Raw genomic sequence first — 22,562 nt, forward strand, 5'->3', positions numbered from 1 at the left:
AGCCATCTAGAACCTGGACACTTGGACTGAAACTCCACTTTCCACAGAAACTAAACTAATCTACAGTAAACGCATCTATGTGGAGAGACTAGAGAAGCTGGGAATCTTCTCCTTTGAGCAGAGAAGGTTAAGGGGAGATTTATTAGAGGTGTGCAAAATCATGAGGGGTTTAGATAGAGAAATTATTTCCAATGGCAGGTGCACAGTAAACAGAGGACACAGATTTGAGGTAATTGGCAAAAGAACCAGAACAGAGGTGAGGAGAATTTTTTTTTAATGCAGCGAGTTGTTATGATCTGGAATGCACTGCCTGAAAGGATGGTGGAAGCAGATTCAATAGTAACTTTCAAATGGGAATTGGATAAATACTCAAACAGGAAAAATTTACAGGGCTTTAGGGAAAGAGTAGGGGAGAAGGACTAATTGGATAGCTCTTTCAAAGAGCTGGCACAGGCACGATGGGCCGAATGGCCTCCTTCTGTGCTGTATGATTCAATACAGTATGATAACACACACAACTCAATGTAACCAAAATCCAAGCAGCTTCTTCGTTTAGTCGTCAATGAATTCTGAAAACTTCTGAATACAAAAACGCACTTTTACTTTAAGAAATTGGGAAGGGAGATTAAAAGAAACAGGTGATTATAATTTTCTCCCTTTCCCATCTCTGGCCTTCATAACTTCAAACCTAATTTTAACTCCCACTATCTTTTCAGCAGGGATTTTGGCCACGTTGAATGGGTATGTTGGGGGGGGGGGGGGGAGGTGGGAAAGACAAAATGACGCAAGAGGTACGGGCCCTCTTTGAGAACACTTTGCTGGGGGTGGGCTGTCTGCACCCTTGGTGTCCGTCTGCCTGGTTTTTCTTCTCGGCCACTGGGTTATGTGCCACTTTTGACAGGTTTCTTGTTCCCATACCACGCCTGCCTTACCACCCAGCCCCTCCTCCACCACACCTTCCCCACTGCCTTAACTATTCAAACATTTTCACTGTCTCAAATATTTTTAACCTATTTCATTATGACTCTTCCTATTGTCTTATGTTAAGATCACTTCAGCGATTTAACCACCTCCTGTTTTTCATTTAAGCAGTGTGGGTATGCGGGTGACTTGTGTCTTGGTGTGTGCGTGCGACTGTGTCTTATGTCTAGGTGTGCATCTGCATGTTTTGCTTCCCCTTCCCTTTCTTCTCTTCCTTTTTAAATGTTGTTCATCTATGTTTTTTCAGTTGAAGGGTCTACATCTGAATCATTAACTTGACTGTTCGCTCCATAAATACTGACTGACCAGCTGAGTGTTTCCAGCACTTTGTCTTTATTACAGCACCTCTGAGTTGTGTAACTAACTTAATTGGGCAATCACAGGTGTACACTTCATATTTCCTGGCACCAGTGCCGCCCTCTGCTGAGCCGGCAATCAATACCGTTACTGCAATTCACAAAACGTCAGTGGAAAAATCTGCACGTCCCACAAAACAGAAAAATGGGCATGCACTGTGGAAACTCACACAGAACCCGCCATATGCGTCAAAATATTAACTATGATCCAATGGTAACTTCAGGACAAAGAACCACAACTTCTGCAATGCGAAGTCAATATTTTCAGCCATTTGTTTTGAGCTGTTATGCAGAAAGGAATGATAGCAAGAGAATAAAGCAGAGAATATTCTTGCAGCTCAAAAATGCCACTTTTGCTTACTTAACTTCATTCATCAATAAAGTAGGCACTCCTAAAACATTTGTTTTTGATAAGTAATTCCTACTTGATGTCTGCCAGCACATACCTATCGTTCATTCTTACTGAAGCAGGTTTATAGAACAACTCCTTCAGAGCTCTGCAGTCCATACCCTACCCTCAGAACATTCAATACATCCATCGCCCCTGACCTCTCCCAGCATATTGATTTCAAAATTTACATCCTCCTCTTCAAATCCTATATCACTGTGGTCCACCCTAGCTGTCATCTTCTCCAGCTCCATAACCCGGCATGTACACTCCGCTCTTCTGACTTTGGCCTACCTTGTATTTTCCTCCCTCTGCTGCATTATTAGTGGCAGAGCCTTCTGCCACGGTGCCCCTGCATTCAAACTCTCTTCCTAAAACTCACGACGTTAATTCTCTCCCCTCTTCAGAAGCCCACTCAAAATATAGCTCCATGGCCTTCCTTTCTATTGCCTCTCATAACATGCCTACTTTCTACTCAGTATCTACTGCTCTTCCTGTAAAGCACCTTGGGACTTTTGTTGAGTGAAGGAGCTATAAGAAAGTAAAATGTTGTGTCCAATGTATTGCAAAGTCTGCTATTTATTTGGCCAATGCTGCAAAATTTGCACTAGGACATAAAGTATTGACAAGAGCTGACCCATGTCTGGATGGAGTCACGTCACTAACCTAACAAACTTGATAAAGGTCATCCAGGACAAAAATATAAAAATCCACGAATTACATTAACCATACAATAATACAACCTGAATAGCTGAAAGCTATTGTAGCATTACGACACAGCACTAATCAACGCAAATGAAATACAGAAAGACCAATGGGGCCCAAAAATACAACATTCATCATCTAGGCTTGCACAGGAAGAATGACTACTTGGCCAATGTATCTAGAAAGTGACCATCTGTGGAACCACATGCCAGAAGTAAGTAAGGAATGGGGACTAAGGGAGGCGAGCAAAAATTGAAAAATAATTTTTTTTAAAAACACTTCCAAAACACCTGATCGGCAAATTGCAAATTGATCGAGAACTTGACATGGCGACTAACTGTGGCCAATAATTGCAAAATTACATGCTGTGGCCTGGCTGACTAGGAACGCAAAGGATAGGAAGCAACCTGGATTTAAAAAGCGTTTTTCACATCGTCAGGATGCCCCAAAGTGCTTCACAACCAATGAAGCACTTTTGAAGTGAAGTCACTGTTCTTTTTATTCATTCATGGGATGTGGGCGTTGCTGGCAAGGCCAGCATTTATTGCCCAGCCCTAATTGCCCTTGAGATGTCATATAGGCAAACACAGCAGCTAATTTTCACACAGCAAGTTCTCACAAACAGCAATGAGATACTGGGAGAATTCCCCTGATCTGCTTGAAATAGTGCAGTGCAATCTTTTACGTCCACTTGAGAGGGCGGACGTGGCCTCAGTTTAACAAGTCCTCCGAAAGACGGCAGCTCCACATTGCAGTACTAAGGAAGTGTCAGCCTAGATTATGTGCTCAAGTCTCTAGAGTGGGGCTTATAAATACCCTCATTAACAATTAACCCTCCTGCCCCAACCAACTTCCACATAGCTAGAGAAGGGAGAGATAAATAGTATCCATTCAGGTAGCAGTAAAGGAGGAGGTAGCAGTGAAATTGAATAGGATAAAAATAGATGGAGATATTTAAAAGATTGGCAGTACTCAAAGTAGAATCGTCACCCGGTCCAGATGGGATGCATCCTAGGTTACTGAGGGAAGTAAGGGTGGAAATTGCGGAGGCTCTGGCTACAAACTTCCAATCTTCTTTAGATATGGGGATGGTGCCAGAGGACGAGAGGATTCCAAATGTTACACCCCTGTTCAAAAAAAGGGAAGAGGGATTAACCCAACAATCACAGGCCAGTTAGCCTAATGTCGGTGGTGGGGAAACTTTTAGAGACAATTATCCGGGACAAAATTAATTGGCACTTGGAAAAGTATGGGCTAATAAATGAAAGTCAGCGCGGATTTGTTAAAGGAAAATAGTGTTTGCCTAACTTGATTGAGTTCTTTGGTGAAGTAACTGTGCTGGAAGCAGATTCAATAGTAACTTTCAAAGGGGAATTCGATAAATACTGGAAGGGAAAAAATTTACAGTGCCATGGGGATAGAGCAGGGGAATGGGACTAATTGGATAGCTCTTTCAAGAGACGACAGAGGCAAGATGGGCTGAATGGCCTCCTCCTGTGTTGTGCCTACTATGACACTATGTAGGACATTAGAAAACTTCATTGACAGCAAAAGACCATTTGGCCCAACAAGCCCAATCCTTTTTGGTTAATCTTACCTTCTCACCATGTCCCTGATCCCCCAGAAGTGTATCTACTTGCCTCTTGAAACTAACTATGTAAATGGGTTCAACAGCTCATCTTCTCCCATCCTTTTCTAGTTAGTTGGAAATCAACACTACAATGATACCTTTCCTACAGATATGAAGCACACCCTCCCTCACAAAATAAAGTCACTCACTCCAATTTATAGATTAAATCTGACAGAAATCTTACTAGACTGAACAACAGCTAAATTTAATGATTATTCTACATTGAGTTACATCAAAACTACAGCACAGAAAAAGGCCATTCAGCCCAACTGGTCCATGCCGGCATTTATGCTCCACATGAGCCTCCTCCCTCCCCACTTCACCTAACCCTATCTGGATACCCTTCTATTCCTTTCTCCCTCACGTGCTTATCTAGCTTCCCCTTAAAAGCATGAGAATCTGATCCCTAGTGTCTGAGTTCCTTGAGTTACGCAACGTGTTGCAGCCACATTACTTTGGGGTCCTTCTCTGTGGTGTCAAATTGTTTTTAGTGTTATGAAGGTCATAACACTAACACTGATATGGAGGGTCACTGGACATCTTTGAAGAGATGGGCATTTTGTTTTTTTTAAAAAAACATTTCTTAAAATCTAAACAAACAAAAAAATTGAAAGGGCTTCAAAACTATGGGTAGTTTGGTTATGAACTACAGTGAACTTCTCCAAGGGACACCAGTTTCCTACAAGCAAACTTCCTCTTATGTAGAAGGCACTGTCCTTCGCTGTTATTGCTAACTGATCTGGCTGATGTTTCATAACTAAGAGGGCAGGCTGTAGGCAGGGAGAGGGCACGGTGGAGCAGCTGGTGTACCTAAAACCAGCTATACTCAACAATGTCTTTCTACCACCTGGTAGCGTTTCAAAACTAATATAGAGGACCATGTGGTGAAAAATTTACATTTGGCCACAAATTAAAGATGAGTCCAAAAGATTGGGTTTTAACGAAGTGCAATCTTCTCATTTGGTAAAATATCTGGGAGAGCTTCAAAGGTTGAGTGATATTGGCAGTTGTGATTATATCAAGACAATTATACAGCCAATAAGCAAGGTTAGGAAACCAACTATACCAGTTGCTGCCTTCAAGGAAGGAAATACCTACACAAAACTATTTCAATTTGCTGTGCAGGGCTTTTCCTGCAGCCAACGGGAAGAAGGAAAACCACAATGTGAAACAATAAAGTACAAACGGTCGTGGAGAACAATTTGGTTCTGAGAATCCTAAAGTTACCACACTACTTAAGCATCAGGAAGTAAGGAACACTCTCAAATCGTTGTAAATAAAATGTACTTACATTACAAACATGAGAGTTTGATCCCCGGTGTCCGAGGAAAGACTGGAGAAATTTGGGTTTTTCAGTCCAGAAAGGGAGACGTGTGAGAGGCAATATTAGAGAAATGGAAGATTGTTAAGAGAATGGAAATGTAAATTGGATCAATAAATTAAATTAATTGCAGAACTGGAATAAAGGGACATGGGTTCCAATTCGCAAAAGGTTATTGTTTTATTGATATCAGGAAATTCTTCTTCACAAAGAGAGTGATCAACATGTGGAATATTTTACCACAAAATACAGGAGGAAAAAAACACTGCAATCATTGAACAGGTAATTTGAAAATTGATGAAATGGGGAAGGTTGTCGGGTCTTTCTAGGTGAATGAATTAAGAGGGGATGAATAGCCTTCATCATCTGTAATTAGCTTGTGGTTTTGTGCACCACAGCTTTGTATCACAAACAAACTTGTTCAACTCCACATTATGTAGACATTTCCAAAGCAGACTTTACAGTGATTTGTTGAACGTCTGTATTTTAAACACAAAAACACACACACAATTTGGTATTAAATGCAGTAATTCCAAATAAAAATTGTGCATTACTTAAAGAAAGCCTGCTTATCATTTTATTCAAAATGACATCTGTTGTGTGTGCGCACAAGAGAGGATAGTGTCCAGGAGAACTGCAATGTCATTGAGTCAAAAACAAATCATTCCACCATTGGTGGCCGTGCCTTCAGCTGCCTGGGCCCTAAGCTCCGGAATTCCCTTCGTGAACTTCTTCACCTCTTTGCCTCTCTCCTCCTTTAAGACGCTCCTTAAAACCTACCTCTTTGACCAAGCTTTTGGTCACCTGGCCTAATATCTCTTTGTGTGGCTCAGTGTCAAATTTTGTTTGATACCGCTCCTGTGAAGCGCCTTGGGACGTTTTACTACGTTAAAGGCGTTATATAAATGCAAGTTGCTGTTGTTGGAAAAGACACTGGAGACAGGGCAATAAATCTGGCCTTGTTATTGTTGCCCACATCGTGAAAAGAAATATTTTACAAAACTGCTGAAAAATGCAAGATGGTATGGGAAAGCAGCAAAGGTGACAAACTGACAAGGAGGGAAATACTGTCATCTAGTGTGCAAGATTGGCAGCGGGGGGTCGACTGGGCGCGTGGGTAACGCGCCCAGTGAATTCGGGGTGCTCCGCATGCGATCGCAGCAATAATTGAAGGCACTTACCACGGCTTCCGGATTTCCTGTTCCAGACCTGCGCAGAGGGCGCACTGTGCACCCCCATCACAGGCTGTCAGCAGGAGGAGCCCTATTTAAAGCGGCAGTCCTCCAATGCTCCTCCTGCAGCAAACAACCAATTTTGGATCATGGAGCAGGCCAGAGGCAAGGCTGCTTCAAGGTTCTCTGACTCCTCACTCCAGGTGCTGCTCGATGGGGTGAGGAGGAGGAGGGAATTTTTTTTTCCCATCGGATGGGAGGAGGTGGCCTCCCTCTGCCACCAAGAAGGCCTGGCTGGAGGTGGCCGAGGAGGTCAGCAGCAGTGGCAACGTGTCCAGAACCTGGGTCCAGTGCAGGAAGCGATTTAATGACCTAACCAGGTCAGCCAAAGTGAGTATACTTATGCATTCTCCCACACTCCGTCTTCCACATCACCTCCAACTACCACACAACTCCTTCTGCACTGCCACAATGCTCTCGCATCACTCCTCACATCCACTCAACCATCATCCTCACCTTGCCTGCACTTACCACCCCAGTTCCCATTCAAACACTACCACGCAACCCAATCCTCATACAATCTCATGGCTATGTTTCACATGCTCCCTCCCATGCATCTCCCTCACGCTCACCCCCACTCACACCAATGCATGCAGCGAGTCACCATGCAACCATCACTCAATCAAGCCTCTGTGTTTTGCCTTGATAGGAGAAGAGATGCCAGAATGCCCGGAAGAGGGCAAGACTGGAGGCGGCCTGCCACACCAGGTGGTCATAACAGATGCAGAGCAGCAGGCACTCGAAATAAGCCAGACGCTGGAGTGCCTGTCCGTGGCAGACGCCGAGGCTGGGAGTGCACAAGCAGCTGGTGACAGAAATTTAACACTCAGCACTCATGATAACGAATGATCTTAGCATCACTTGGCATCTACAGCACCTCAACATCTGTCCACATGCTTAATATTGCTTTCTGTTCTCTTGCAGGGCCATCTGCGACCGCCGTGACTGTGGGGGGCGATTCCTCAGAGGCCGTCCATCGTCACATCTGAGCCATGCATCCACCAGCGCAGATACACACACCTCGGTGGGTCCCCATCCTCACTTAGTTGGGTTTGCACATGGTGAGTCACCACACACGTGAGCACGAACAGACCCCGGTGGCAGGGCCAGCCGTGGAGAGTCCACGTCGGTAGGAGCACTCTTCTCCAGGCTCTGCTCAGCTGGACCAAGATGCTGAACCCTGGGGGCCAGCCGTGAAAAGGAGAGTCATCGAGGGCCAGCAGCACATTGCCGAGGTACTGGAACAGTTGCCACGTGCACTCTTCACAATCGCGCAGAGGATGGAAGAGTCCAACTCCTGCATGAGTGGAATACTGTCACAGGGACGAGAAGGCATCTCTGAGATAGTATCGCTGGTAGATGCGGGAATGTCTGCGATGGAGGGAAGGCTAGCCTCCATCGAGCTTCAAGCACGGCTCAACAACGAGTCCATTCAGGCCCTGACAACGGCCGTTCGGATTCAGGGTGAGCAACATTCTGCCGCCTTAAACAGGCTGACAGATACCTTACAACTGGTCTACCAAGGCTTCACACAAATCCTCCAAACTGTCGTCCAACAGGGTGGAAGGAGTGATGTGGGCCTGGCCCAGGAGAGGGATGATGGCGAAAGGGGACATGGAAGTGGAGACGCCACTCAAAGTGCTCCCACGTCTCACCCGTTGCCCCCCTCTCAACCAGTACCCGTAATGCTGCCTCCTCTCCAGGTGGCCGAGTCTGCCCCTGCAGAGACGCAGGTGGAGCAGTCTTTGGAGGGGCCCTCACGGGCACCGAAACCCAAAGGGGATAGGCCTAAAGCATCTAATCGGTCAGGGCATGAACAAGAGCAACCTGCCACTACCTCTGCTGAAGCCACAGGGGTAGCACCACATAGGGGTTCCCGTAAACGTAAGGCGAAGGTTTTGTGAGCACAAAGGGGACGCACAAGGGTGTCTGACAGAATGTCATGTTTTTGATTTGCTTTTTTTTGTTTTGCAAAAAAATCATTAAAAATTGTTATCTCCACTACTGCCACGTCTTTGCAAATCTTGTCTGGTTTGTGCAATAATGCCCTTTCCTGAGGATCACAATGAAGACCCACACCTGATGCCACCCCCCACTGTGTCAATGCAGAGTGGATGTAGGTGTATTTGCAGGGCTCTTTTGTGCAGGCGACAGAGACTCCGGCGATGTACCTGGTGGCACCCTGGAAGGATGCGGAGAAGACGTTGTTGAGGGCAGTGGTGACTTTGACAGCGACAGGAAAAAGATGGTACTCGGGCCAGCCGGGAGCAGCTCGGCATGAAGGAGGCTGCAGATGTCCACGACTACATGTCGAGTGACTCTGAGCCTCCGTGTGCACTGCTGCTCAGAGAGGTCCAGGAAGCTGAGCCTCGGTCTGTGGACCCCGTGGCGAGGGTAGTGCCTTCTGCGACGCATCTCTCTCTGCGCTTGCCCTCCCTCCTGCTGTACAGGTGGATGTGTCACAGCACTGTGTTGTGGAGCTCCACGTGTCAGAGGTGGATGGCGTGGCCGGCGATGCTGTTCGTATTCCGAGGAGGTCATGACTGCAGCTATGGCGGCCCCCATCCAGAAGCTGTACGTTTGAGGGGGTCCGCAAGGTAGGTAAATGTGTCTGCACACCGGGGTTTAGGTTGCAAGTTAGTGAATTTTAGTGTTAGGAGGAAGGTGGTGGAGGCCAAACTTTGTCCAAAGTGACAGAGTGGCCTCCTGCAATGACAGCGTGTCTCCAACCCCTACCTGTCAAATGGACCTTTGCAGCTGCCACAGGCTGGTGGCTGCAACACGTCCATTTCAACCTGGAGTGTTTCCCCCAGTACGGGAAACACACTCAGTTTAGATGAAAATCCCACCCCTCCTAAAATATCCTACAAATCAGGTCTGCTAATGACCTGTAGCATCAAAATAATTGCCTTTTGTGGGATCCCGCCGGGGGTCCCGCAAGTGGGGACTGCACGCGCATCTAAGCGCGTCATTGGGGAACCCAGAAGTGGGCGGGTTGGAGCCGGGCTCCAGACCTGCCCCGAGAATCCCCAATTTACGGAGCCCCCCCCCCCCGCCACCATGAACGCACCCGCTCAGACGTCCGGAAATCGAGCCCACAGTGTCTGTTTAGTCACTAAACCATCGGAGATGCAGCACAGGCCAGGGATCAGGGCCTTTATCCCGTGAACCATCGTGGAAGCAGGACAAATATCCCATCACTCGTGAACGAGACCCTTGCCCTTAATATTTAATTTTTCGATTATTTGCTTAAATGGCACGTGCGAATAATACCATCAACCACTGACTAGGACAAGTGTGGGAGAAGTGGTATTAACATGAACTTAGAATTGTCAACTGAGTTGACGCTTCTGTTTTTACTGTTTGTGTGAATTCAGATTCCGGATCCCAATTATTCTCAATGACGTTATTAAAATATTATTACACAAAGATCAAAATGATGGCATCACAACTAGAATCATAGAATCATAGAAGTTACAACATGGAAACAGGCCCTTCGGCCCAACATGTCCATGTCGCCCAGTTTATACCACTAAGCTAGTCCCAATTGCCTGCACTTGGCCCATATCCCTCTATACCCATCTTACCCATGTAACTGTCCAAATGCTTTTTAAAAGACAAAATTGTACCCGCCTCTACTACTGCCTCTGGCAGCTCGTTCCAGACACTCACCACCCTTTGAGTGAAAAAATTGCCCCTCTGGACCCTTTTGTATCTCTCCCCTCTCACCTTAAACCTATGCCCCCTCGTTATAGACTCCCCTACCTTTGGGAAAAGATTTTGACTATCGACCTTATCTATGCCCCTCATTATTTTATAGACTTCTATAAGATCACCCCTTAACCTCCTACTCTCCAGGGAAAAAAGTCCCAGTCTGTCTAACCTCTCCCTGTAAGTCAAACCATCAACTCAACAAATAAAACATTTCATACAGATGGAGTAAAAAGTAGTAACAAGGAAAATAAACCAAAAGTAATCAATTGTTTGCATTTTTTTTTAAAATAAGGGCTCCTGTTAGTGAGATTTCTCTAAGCCTACTTTTTTTTCTTTTTATGTTTCCTTGATTAGATTATATTTTGTTGCTGTGGAAAACAGCTATTCAATAAATTTGATGAAAATCCAATAAATTGCAGTTAGAATGTGGAACTTGCTACCATAAGGAGTAGTTGAAGCGAATAGCATAGATGCCTTTAAGGGGAATCTAGATAAACAGATGAGGAAGAAAGAAATAGAAGGATCTGCTGATCGGCTTAGAAGAACAAGCGTGGGAGGAGACTCAGTAAAACCTTTATTCTCTTCAATCCCAGTTGATCCGCCTGATTTGGGCCCTATTTTCATTCCCTCAAGTCCAAGGATCACAGAATTAAATGTATCTGGTGCACAACTGGTTTAGCGATCCTTCACTATATCTCACTGGATCACACCAAGTGTTATTGGGCCACACATTCCTCTGCCAAAAACCAGGATCATCCTGGAAAGCAAAGATAACCCCCGGCTTCTTTTCTTCACTGCCAACCATCTCCTTAAACCCCTAATCCATGCTCCCTCCATCCTCATCACCAACAAGTGCGAGGCACCCCCGTCTTTGTGAGATGATAGCTGATCTACTTTGTAGCATAGCACCAGGCCAAGGCAGGAGACCTGAAGTGCTCATTCTGAATTCCATTATCAAGCTCCACAATGGCTCGGGTGAAAGAACGGACCTTGTTACAGCAGTGTTCTGCTGGGCTGAGAAAGCCATGCCATTAAAAAGTAGCTTTGGTCTCCCCGGATTCAATCAGATACTGACATTTCAGGGTCAAAGAGTTCAGAAACAGTGGAATGCCTTAAAGGCATTGTTACAGCTGCCGGGAAAGCAAGCATTCACTGACTTGCATGATGGGGGTTCCTTTTCCTGAAGGACACTAGTGAGCCAGTTGGGTTTTTTTAAAACACAACAATCTAGCAAATTACCAGATTTATTGAATTCAATTTTTAAAAATTTGTGGCGGTGGGATTTGAACTAATGACCTCTCGGTTACCAGTCCAGTACCATTAGCACCAAGTTATCATACCCCATCATTCTTTAGTGCAAACCTCCAATATTTTCCCCAAGTGCCCATTCTTCAAATGTGAGCCTAGGTTGTGCATGTTGGCAAGACATCGGAATACGAGACACATCACGGCTAAGCCTGGTCCTGTCCTCACCTGATGTCCACGCACATGCACTTTCCACCAGGGCTACCGGGTGCCAGCAGGAGCTGGAAACCTGGTTGATATCCTTTTCTTTACCTCAGGGCTGCTGAGGTGTTACTGCCGTGAGATCAGCTAACTCAGAACAGACCAAGTACAGCTTGATATTATAACTGGGGAGGAAGGTGCCTTTATTTAACAGAAAGTCATTAACCTTAATGATTTTTAAAACACTCCCAATTTCATGCCCAGATAGCAAAACTTGAAAAAAAAACTATAATAAAATAATTTTATTTTTAAAATTTTAATAAAGCAATATTCTATTCCCCACAGATTACCTTTTGACACACTGTCCAGGCTCACATACATCAAGACTGATTACTTGATTCCAAGTACCGGAGGGCAGGCATGCACAGGGACCTGTACTCCAGCATGAAGCAATGGCTTCAAGAGAGGAAGGGAGAAAACTGGATGGGAAAGTATCTTTTGTATCAATGTACTTTGTTGTTAGGGCAGGGAGGCAAAATGGCAGGGGGGTGAAGTGGAGGTAAATGATAAAGGATTGAAGTTTAGTCCTGGAGTTCTTTGAGATTGCTGTAAAAAGAGGCTAAAGAAGCTGCCTCCCATTTAGCAAACCAAACACTAAATATGCTTTGCAAGATACGGCTCACCTCTGGTCGAGTTATTGGGCACTTGCTATGAGTTTACAGTCAGATGTGGAACTTTGGGAAGGGGAGAGAGAATTGAAGAGCTCAAAATTTTCTTCAGAATTACAACAGGTACAGTAAAATTAATGCAAAAATTCAGGAATAAGACAAAGAATGCTGATCTAATTAGCAGGTTTACAGAAATCAGTCCACCTAGTGACATTTCAAGAACAAATATCCTACCGACCAAAGGGCCAAGCTCATGGATTGGACACAGAATTATGAGGAAAATATATATATTTTTTTTTAAGTCTGAGTTACGCAATCAGAGCAGGAAAGCAGAAGCAGTGATAAAGTCTGCAACTAACGATACAATAGGGCTTCATCTCCAAGAGATTAAAATAACCACTATCTCCTCAGATGGATACGGAACTCTTTCTCGAATATTTTGAGTTAAACAGACTGTTGCTCGTTTTGGCATACAAAGGTCGGACTGTTTGACACCTCCAATAACCTCATCCAACAGAAACAGCGTGCAAGGGCAAAGAAGGTAATGAAGTTAAATCTTTTTTACAGAAACCCAAGACAGAATTAGTAGGTGCAATTTCACTTAAGTGGAAGGATTATCAATGTGTAAATTGATAATATAGCTTGCGGGATTAGACGGAACACAGACAATGGTAAAGGGTGACTAAACAAAGGCAGTTGTTATGGTAACGATCGTTAATACGATAAATTTAATTACTTTTGATATACGGGTTGGATTTTTTTTCCCCCTTTTATTTGGGACGTTTTGATAAAAAGCTATATTCGTGTAATTTCCACAAAAGGTAACCTACTATGGAAAGGCACTTTGAATAATTCGAGCTCTCTGCAGTTTAACCTTTTACACATGACACATCATGGATGAATAAAGAAAAACCATACACTTAATGCGTAGACAACAAAGGGAATATGATGAACAATTGGGAAGGCAAAAAGAAACCACAAAATTAAATCATCAAGGAATATCAAAAAAAATGTATTCTACAGACACAAAAGTAACAAAAGAAAAATCAGGATAAGGATAGGGCCACTAAGGGATATATACGATAAACTCACAGGCATTGACAGCGAAATAGCAGAAATATTAAATGATTACTTCGCTGCATTTATCAGGAAGACTATTATGGTGGGCATTACATAAGAAGAGGAGATCAAAAAAGATGTAAAGATATTTAAAATAGAAAGGTGGGGGGGGGGGGGGGGGGGGGAGATAATTGATAAACTCATCAAACTTAGAGAGAGGATAAAATCCCAGGTCTGGATGTATTGCATCCGCGCATATTAAAAGAAATTAGGGAAAAGATAGCAGAGGCACTATTACAGATATATAAAAATTCATTAGAAGAGGGAATAGTGCCAGAGGACTGGCCGACAGCTAATGTGATTACGATATTTAAAAAGGGAGATAGAACCACTCCAGGGAACTATAGACCAATTAGCTTAACGCGGTGGTAGGAAAGAAAATGGAATCCACACTCAAAGCTGTAATAGAAAAACATCTGGAAACCGAAAATATAATAGTCAGCACAGATTTCGAAAGGGAAGGTCATGCTTGACCAAACTTATTGAATTCTTTGAAGTAACAGAAAGAGTAAACAAGGGTAATGTAGCAGATGTAATATATTTGGATTTTTAAAAGGCCTTCGATAAGGTACCGCATAGTAGACTCATGACTAAGGCCACTGCATGTGGAATCAGGGGACAAGTGGCAGAATGGATAGCAAGCTGGCTACAAAACAGAATGTAGGGATTAAAGGTAGTTACTCAAACTGGCAAGAAGTGGGAACTCGTGTTACATTAGGATCGGTGCTGGGACCACTGTTGTTCACTATATACATGAACGATTTGGCTCAGGAATTCGAAGTACAATTTCAAAATTTGCAGACGACACCAAATTTGGGGGTATAGTTAATACTGAGGGGGACTGCGACAAACTGCAGGAAGACATTAAGAAACTTGCAGAATGGGCATGTAATTGGCAATTGAATTTCAATATTGGTAAGTGTGAGGTGGTACATTTTGATAGGAATAATAAGGAGGCCACATACCCCTTGGAAAATAAGAACAAAATGGAGTAGAGGAGCAGAGGGATTTAGGGGTACAGATACACAAATCACTAAAAGTAGCGATGCAGGTTAGTAAGACCAAAGAAAAAGCAAACCAAGCACTGGGGTTCAGTTCTAGAGGGATAGAATTAAAAAGCAGAGAAGCTATGCTAAACTTGTACAGAACTTTGTTTAGACCACACTTGGAGTATTGCAAACAATTCTGGTCTTCACACTATAAAAAGGGATATAGACGCACTGGAGAGGGCGCAAAAAATATTTACTAGGATGATACCAGAAATGAGAGGTTATACCCATCAGGAAAGATTAAATAGGCTGGGGTCATTTCCTTAGAAAAGACAAGACTGAGGGGTGACCTGATGGAGGCCTTTAAGATTATGGAAGGGTTTAATAGGGTAGACGTGGAGAAGATGTTTCCATGTGCAGGGGAGACCAGAACTAGGGGCCATAAATATAAGATAGTCACTAACAAATCCAATAGGGAATTCAGGAGAAATTTCTTCATGCAGAGTGTAGCAAGAATATGGAACTCACTACCCAAATGATGTATCTGAGGACACTAGCATAGATGCATTGAAGGGGAAGCTACTTAGACATATGAGGGAGAAGGGAACAGAAAGATAAAAAAAAACAATACTGAGACCACAACATTAAGGGAGTGAGGGCTGAGAGATTCTGAGCATGCGAAGACCCACTGAGGGTGGAAGCATCACCTCTCTGTGCCCCAAATTCTCAAATTCCCCAAATGTTAACTACAAGGACTAAAAACACAGCAACTGCACAGTGTTTTAATAGGTCATTTGCAATCTGTTATCGAGTGAGCTGGAGCCAGAAACCTGCAGCAGCTTGCCGGTTGTGTATACAGATAACACAAGTGAGTTCCCCCACTTAGTTGCTTATTTCAATTTTTGCTTAAAGTTCCAAGTCTCCTCTTTTGCACAAAATTTGACTGTCTTCTCTTATTTCATCTGACCGATATGATAATTTACTATGTTTTATTGATAAGTGGTTCAGTGCAACCAAGTATTCGGTGAGAAAGTATTTGTCATAATTTTCAAAGTGATGGGTCGTTAACACATTCTATATTAAACACACTGTACTCATGACCTTTAGTTACTACTGTGGTACATGTTACAGTTTCATTCTTACTACTTCTTGCTTCTTCCTCTTACTCGTATTATCTCTGGGAATTTCAAAATGACAATACTGACCGTCCAGGTTCTTGTTGTCCATTTGCACATTTGTTATTAAACATCAGAATTCCCCTCGTGCACTCACTTCCCTCTGCTCTTTTGCAGACCTCAAGTTACAACTTCACATTACAGGGTTTTGTAAAAGTACTCGCTCATTTCAGGAACATTTAGGCTCGCGACACTCCATGTCCATCACAATATAGGTTCAGATAAATGAAGACCTTCAGCTCATTTGATTTCATCCTTCAAGGATGCGGAATTTCAGTTACATGGAGAGACTAGAGAAGCTGAGGTTGTTCTCCTTGGAGCAGAGAAGGTTAAGGGGGAATTTAATAGAAGCGTTCAAGATCATGAAGGGTTTTGACAGAGTAATTAAGGAGAAACTGTTTCCAGTGGCAGAAGGGTCGGGGACCAGAGGACACTGATTTAAGGTAACCAGCAAATGAACCGGAGGCGAAATGAGAATTTTCTTTAACACAGCGAGTAGCTGTGATTTGAAATGCGCTGCCTGAAAGGGCGGTGGAAGCAGGTTCAATAATAACTTTCAAAAGGAAATTGAAATACTTGAAGGGAAAAAACTGCAGGGCTTTGAGAAAAGAGCAGGGCAACGGGACTAATTGGATAGCTCTTTCAAAGAGCCAGCATAGGCCACGAGGGGCCGAATGGCCTCCTTCTGTGCTGAATTATTCTATGACACTGACCCCAATACCTGCAGAAACGAGCAATGAGTCCAGTGTTCCTAAAGTCGTAGAATATCAACTAGAAACAAATGCAACAAATCTGTAGAGAACTGTACTGTAAAAGGCTAAAGCAAAATTCACGACATAAGATAACACAAATCAATAAAAAAAAATTCAAGTCATAGCCTTACACCAGTGGTCTTTAGGACTATCCCTTTTTTGGCGTTTATACTTTTTAATATTAAACAGGATTAAACACAGTTCTGTTTCCTATAAAGCCTGTTAAAAATTGGACACATAAACATGAACATTTGGATGCAATTCTAAAGACTATGGAGTCAAGTTTCTTTCTTTACTAATTTTAGTGGAAAAACTAGAGAAGTGCGCAGTGTGCCATCCTACCAGCACCCACATCTGCACAGCAGTACATTCTGCACTTCAGCAGCTGTTGTTGGTGGAGGCTCCGCTGCCCAATGACAGGTGTGCCAGCAGACGCCCAGTGGCATCAGAATGAGATGTGAATGCCTGTCAAACCCTTACGCTGGAAGGATCTTCAGCAGCATCCCAAGCTTTACACAGTACTGCATGAAAAACGGGATGACAGGGTGATCAGGACCCAACGTCGCCTGTTTAGCCCTACATGAACCAATTATTGTAGACCTTTGGAATGACTGTGATAGCCCCTCTTCTCAGAGTCTGGATCCGAACAGGGCAAGATCCCAAGCTCCGCCATCTTCTGCAAGGAGCACAGCAGCTACCATGCAGCATGGAGCTTGCACAGATGCCGGGACAGTAACAGACTGCTGCAGCCTGAAACTTGGCTGCACCTTCTTGCAGGCATGCCACAGTGCTGACCTATGGGACGATGCTGTGGAGCGAAACCAGCTCATGCGGCACCACCTCAAACTTCAGCAGCCAAAGACAAGGCCAGGTATTGGGCTGCATCATTACCGGTCTGTAGACTGATGCATGTACCGAGAGGTCCCTTACCCTCTATTCTAGTCTGCTCCTTCTTAATGTCCCACTCCTTCTGCCTTGGCAAAGGTTAATGATAGGTTGGAATACCTTCTAAGAATCTCCAGAAGGTTTCACCATTTTTGACCCTCCCCTTTAATTCTCCCCATCCCTTTAAATTTGACTTACACACTATTTTCCTCTCCTACCACTGATGTCATCCCTAGACCAATCTAAGCTTGTACCTCGAGTTGTGAATAATTATGCCGATAGAGTTAGACTGGAAAATGGAGTGCTATTTACACTTGAGATTCAGGAAAATTGTGCAAATCAAATTAGAACCGATTTTAACCAAAAAACTAAAATCGCCCCCCTAATGTTCCAATATCTTCCTTGCTGAACTCGCTCATCCACCACTCTTCATAAACTCCAACTTGTCCAAAACTCAGCCACCCATAACCTGATCCACACTCAGTCCCAGTCACCCATCATCCTTCATCCTCATGGGACTGCACTGGCTCTCTGTCCCCCAATGCATTGAATTTAAAATCTTCATTCTGGTCTTCAAGTCCGTCTGGTCTTCCCCACATTAATTATTCAACTTTCTCTAGCCTTATATCCTATCCCATCCCCCAGTCTTTCAGTCCTCAGTTACTCTGGCCTCCTGTGCATCCCTGCCTTTCTTCACCCCACCATTGGTGGCAGTGGTTAGGTGCTCTCTGTAACTCCTTCCCTAAACCCCTCTGCCTCTCCCCTTCTCTTGCCACCTTTAAATTCTTCTCAAAATTCATCTTTTAGTCCAAGCTATCTGTCACCTCGCCTAACTCTCCCACCATGGCTCAGCATCTGTTCCTTTGTCCCTTTTATTTACTTTTCCTCTTGCCTCATCCCCACCGCCAATATAAACTACCTTAGAATGATTCCTACATTAAAGGCAGAACTTACATTAAACGCAAGTTGTTCCATAAAGGCTATGACAAATTTATTATAGTTAAACAAAATAATCAAGGCCACGGATTTACACACTCCATTAATATGCGGACACAATCACATCATTTGAATCTGAAAATGCCTCTAACATTAACATAATGCTTTGCAATAACAACTACAATTTCACTTACATAATCACCATAAATCAGTGGCCGATCAAATATTGTACACTACTTAGACTGAAACACTGCCCTCTCAGGTGGACATAAAAGATCCCATGGCACTATTTTGAAGAGAAGAAAAATATAGTTGCATTGCTCTGTACATCATCACAGCTGATGTCACGATACGTGATAGTTTTGTTGGATATGTGTGGTGCCCAAAAGTAATATAATGATATAACTCCAATTATCTAAGTACAATCAAGCCCCTTTCTTTCCCTCCTTCACCTACAATTCTTCCTGTGATTGATTTTTGCCTGATGATCTGATTGATTCAATCAATTGAAGAATTTTCTCTAAATAATGAGCATTCAGCAGTCATTATTCAGATAGGGCATGACGAATATAAAACAATGTAGCTTAAATCACTCACACTGTGCTTTTTCTTTTAATCTTACTTATTTAGAAATGGCTTTGAATGAAACAACGGAAAGCTTTTCCAACTATTCAAACACTACATTGGAAGGCAAGTGTGCACCAGACCGCGAAATTAGCCAAATAATTTTCTCAGTGCTTTACTCCATCCTCTTCATTGTCGGTCTCTTGATGAACAGCCTGGCCATTTGGGTCTTCTTTCAAATACCAAGCAAGTCAAACTTCATCGTGTACCTCAAGAACACCGTTATGGCCGACCTGCTGATGACACTGATATTCCCGTTTAAAATTCTCATTGCGTCGAGCTTCAGAACCCCAGGACTCCAAGTCTTTGTGTGTCAAGTCAGTTCGGTCATATTCTACTTGACTATGTACATCAGCATCATATTTTTAGGACTGATAAGCGTTGATCGCTACCAGAAGGCAACAAAACCTTTTGGCCATTCTGGGATGTGCAAACCCAGAACCGCAAAGATACTCTCAGCAGCCACATGGCTGTCCATGTTTCTCTTATCACTGCCCAATATGATGCTGTACAAGGGGAACAGCATGCCAGAAAACGAGCACAGATGTTCCTCTCTCAAAACAAAGCTGGGCTTAAAATGGCACGAAATGGTCAACTTCATCTGCCAGATCCTTTTCTGGAGCAACTTGGTGTTAATTGTTGTATGCTATTCCCTGATAACTAGGGAGCTTTATAAATCCTATCGGAAAACGAGAGGCAGCTCCAGGCAAGCAAAGAAAGTCAATTTCAATGTCTTTCTCGTGCTGGCTGTGTTCTTTATCTGTTTTGTTCCGTTCCATTTTGCCAGAGTCCCGTACATACTTAGTCAGACTAGAAATGCCTTCCAGTGCTCGACAAAGGTTGCCCTTTACTACATAAAGGAAAGCACGTTGTGCTTGGCAGCACTAAACGCATGTCTTGACCCATTAATTTATTTTTTTCTGTGTAGGTCATTCAAGAACATGTTATTTGCAAAGCTGAACAAATGCATACAGAGACTGACAAAAAGGCCAAAAGATGAGCACTCATCCAGCAGAGAGACTCCACTCTAGGTTACAAATCAACACTGCACCTACCAACAACAAACAATCGCTCTCTTTATTTCTTAACAAGGCTGGACATCGTGTTGCAACATTAACCTTCCATGGACTGCAGTATCAATAAAGGAACATCAAAGTTACAATTTTTTTTCTGAAAAAATTGTAAGAAATTAATAATGTAAAATTAGCTATATAATTCACATTTCAATATATGTACTCTACATGTGCAGTTCTGAGGGGTTTGGAGCAGGGAAACAGCATTGAGTCCCGATACAACAATTTGCATTTATAGAGTGCCTTTAATGTAGTCCCAAGGCTCTTCACAGAGAAACACTTGATCAAGAAATGCTGAAGCAGCATGGATGGCTTGATGTCTTTATTTATTCCTATATTCTTATGAAACATATAGCAGTTCTAGGACTGTGTCATGTACTTACAATTTTTTTGCCACCCTCCCTTGTTCTTTTTTTTGATTAGTGTTTCCCTGTTTCAGATAGTCAGTGACCTACAGACAGGCCTCTGTAATTGTATTTTACAGAGAATTACATAGCATTTACAGCACAGGAACAGGCCATTCGGCCCAACAGGTCTGTACCAGTGTTTATGCTCCACATGAGCCTCCTCCCACCTTACTTCATCTCAGCCTATCAACATATCAATAGTCTGAGCCAGCACAGCTGAAAAGTGTGTCTAGGATCATGTGTGGGGTTTACCGAAGGAATTCTAGAGAGTAGGACTGGGGCGCCAGAAAGCTCTGCCACCGTTGGTGGATTGAAGGGGCAGTGGGAGGTGCAGATAGCCAGAGACAGAGGGTGGAAATATACTTACACGGATGCAAGGGATAGAGGGGACTGCAGAATTGCGGGGGGAGATGGCTATGGAAGGCTTTATAAATGTGGCAGGCAGAGACAAGAAAAACATGAAGGGCGAGTGAGAGACTCAGCTCTGAGCAACTTTGTAAAGGGTGGAGCTTGGAAAGTCAGTGAGGAAAGCATTAGAGAAATTGAGTCTGGAGGTAACAAAGGTTTGAATAAGGGTGGTGGGGGCAATATTTCAGGGGTGAAAGCAAGCAGTCTTCGTGATGGGCATGATGTGGCTTTGAAACTCAGCTCAGGATCAAATAGGACACCGAGACTGAGAACCATTTGGTTCAGTTTGAGTGAGCAACCAGAAAATGAGTTGACATCAGAAAAGCAATCCGATATCTATTTCATTAAGTGTCAGTACTTTAATATTACGCATTCACATTTTAGCAGAGCCACTCTCTCCCACAAGGTCTGTCAGCAAAGCGGAAAAATTGATCAGAAATCTTGTGAAGTGCAGTATTTCCATGATCATGAGGTTATGGTCATGGGTTGAGTCATTTGGAAAGATAAGTTGGCTGGAGCGAACCCTTTTGGGGCATGCTTGTGTGCTCAATGTTGCAGGCTTGAGAGATTACAGAGGCAAAGTCAAAGGAAAGCCAATTGATGGTAGAATCTCCCTGTCCTTATGTAATTCAGACTTTTTTTAAAAAAACAGAATACTGGATTTTTCTAAGGAGATCTTTTAAAAAAATTGCAATTCCTAACATTCCATAAAGTCTAAATGGATGTTCCTATCTAGCATTTTATGGAAGATTTTCCATCTAGTGTTTTATAAGCACTATTTTCATGTTTTTGAGGAGTCTACACAAGCAGCTGGAAATTATAATTGGACCAAGAAATAATATGGTTGTTCATTTTTAACAACAAGGTCTGTTAAAATTATCAACTAATAACTTGGAAATTTCAGGAGGTCCATGTACAAAAAAGCACTCTTACCATTACAGTGAGCCATGTTGCTTTGCATTTCCATACTGGCAACAATCAGCAGGGGTTCTTCGCTGCTCGAAGCACTTTTGCCATTTTTTTACTCTACTTTCAGTGTTGGCACCGGCACAGAAAAATGCTTGCAACACCATCACGGCACTGGATGGAGGAAAAACCTATCGTACTCTCAGAATTTCCCCACTGTAAATTTCTAAAGTTGAGCATTTAGAAGTTGTAAATAAATTGATGGTTGTATGTGAGGTTGGTGGGGGGGGGGGGGTTAAACAAGTGTTTAATCGGAATTGTCAAAGAAATTAGCATGGTGGCAAAGTGAGTTGAAGTGCCAATGGGTTGCACCATAGATTCAATAACTCACCTCTGCTCCTTCCAACCTCAGGCACACTCCTGTGAGGAGATGCCAAGTGGCAGCATGGCATGGGGGAGGGAAAATTAGACAGGGAGCCTCGGGTGGCAGCCTACATGCACTTCCACTGGCTGTACTTTCTCCTGTAGAAGTCAACTTTGTTGTGTTGAGTTTGTAGATGGAAACTAAGGGACTTGATTATAACGCAAAGAAATATATTAAGCTTAACACAATTTAAGCTGCTACGATGCATTTACCACTGTTAACTATGGAATATACTGCTACCCAATACAGTATCAATTGCTCTACACACAAAAAAGAAAGAAATGGGTAGATTCCGAAGTGACAAGGGAGTAAGACTAAATTCAGTAAAAGTGCAGCTTAGAAATATTGGCAGCAATTTTAACCTAACCCGCCTGTCAGGAAATTGACGGGATCGGGTGCAATGCTGGTTTTACACTCCGACCC

At 43.3% G+C, this 22,562-nt stretch overlaps 2 protein-coding genes across 7 annotated transcripts in view; one reads left to right on the forward strand and one right to left on the reverse strand.

Annotated features, from left to right (window-relative positions):
- The window catches only part of LOC137331279 (mediator of RNA polymerase II transcription subunit 12-like protein), a 482,895-nt gene that overhangs the window by 152,443 nt on the left and 307,890 nt on the right, over positions 1-22,562 (reverse strand). The gene's annotated exons all lie outside the window — the stretch shown is intronic.
- On the forward strand, positions 12,820-21,541 carry LOC137331276 (P2Y purinoceptor 12-like). Its single transcript, XM_067994972.1, has 2 exons — positions 12,820-12,982; positions 18,928-21,541. Exon 2 carries the CDS (start codon positions 18,930-18,932, stop codon positions 19,950-19,952), a length of 1,023 nt encoding a protein of 340 aa, XP_067851073.1. The 5' UTR covers positions 12,820-12,982; positions 18,928-18,929; the 3' UTR covers positions 19,953-21,541.

This window comes from Heptranchias perlo, chromosome 13 (genome assembly GCF_035084215.1).
Source record: "Heptranchias perlo isolate sHepPer1 chromosome 13, sHepPer1.hap1, whole genome shotgun sequence".
Classification (NCBI taxonomy): Eukaryota; Metazoa; Chordata; class Chondrichthyes; order Hexanchiformes; family Hexanchidae; genus Heptranchias; species Heptranchias perlo.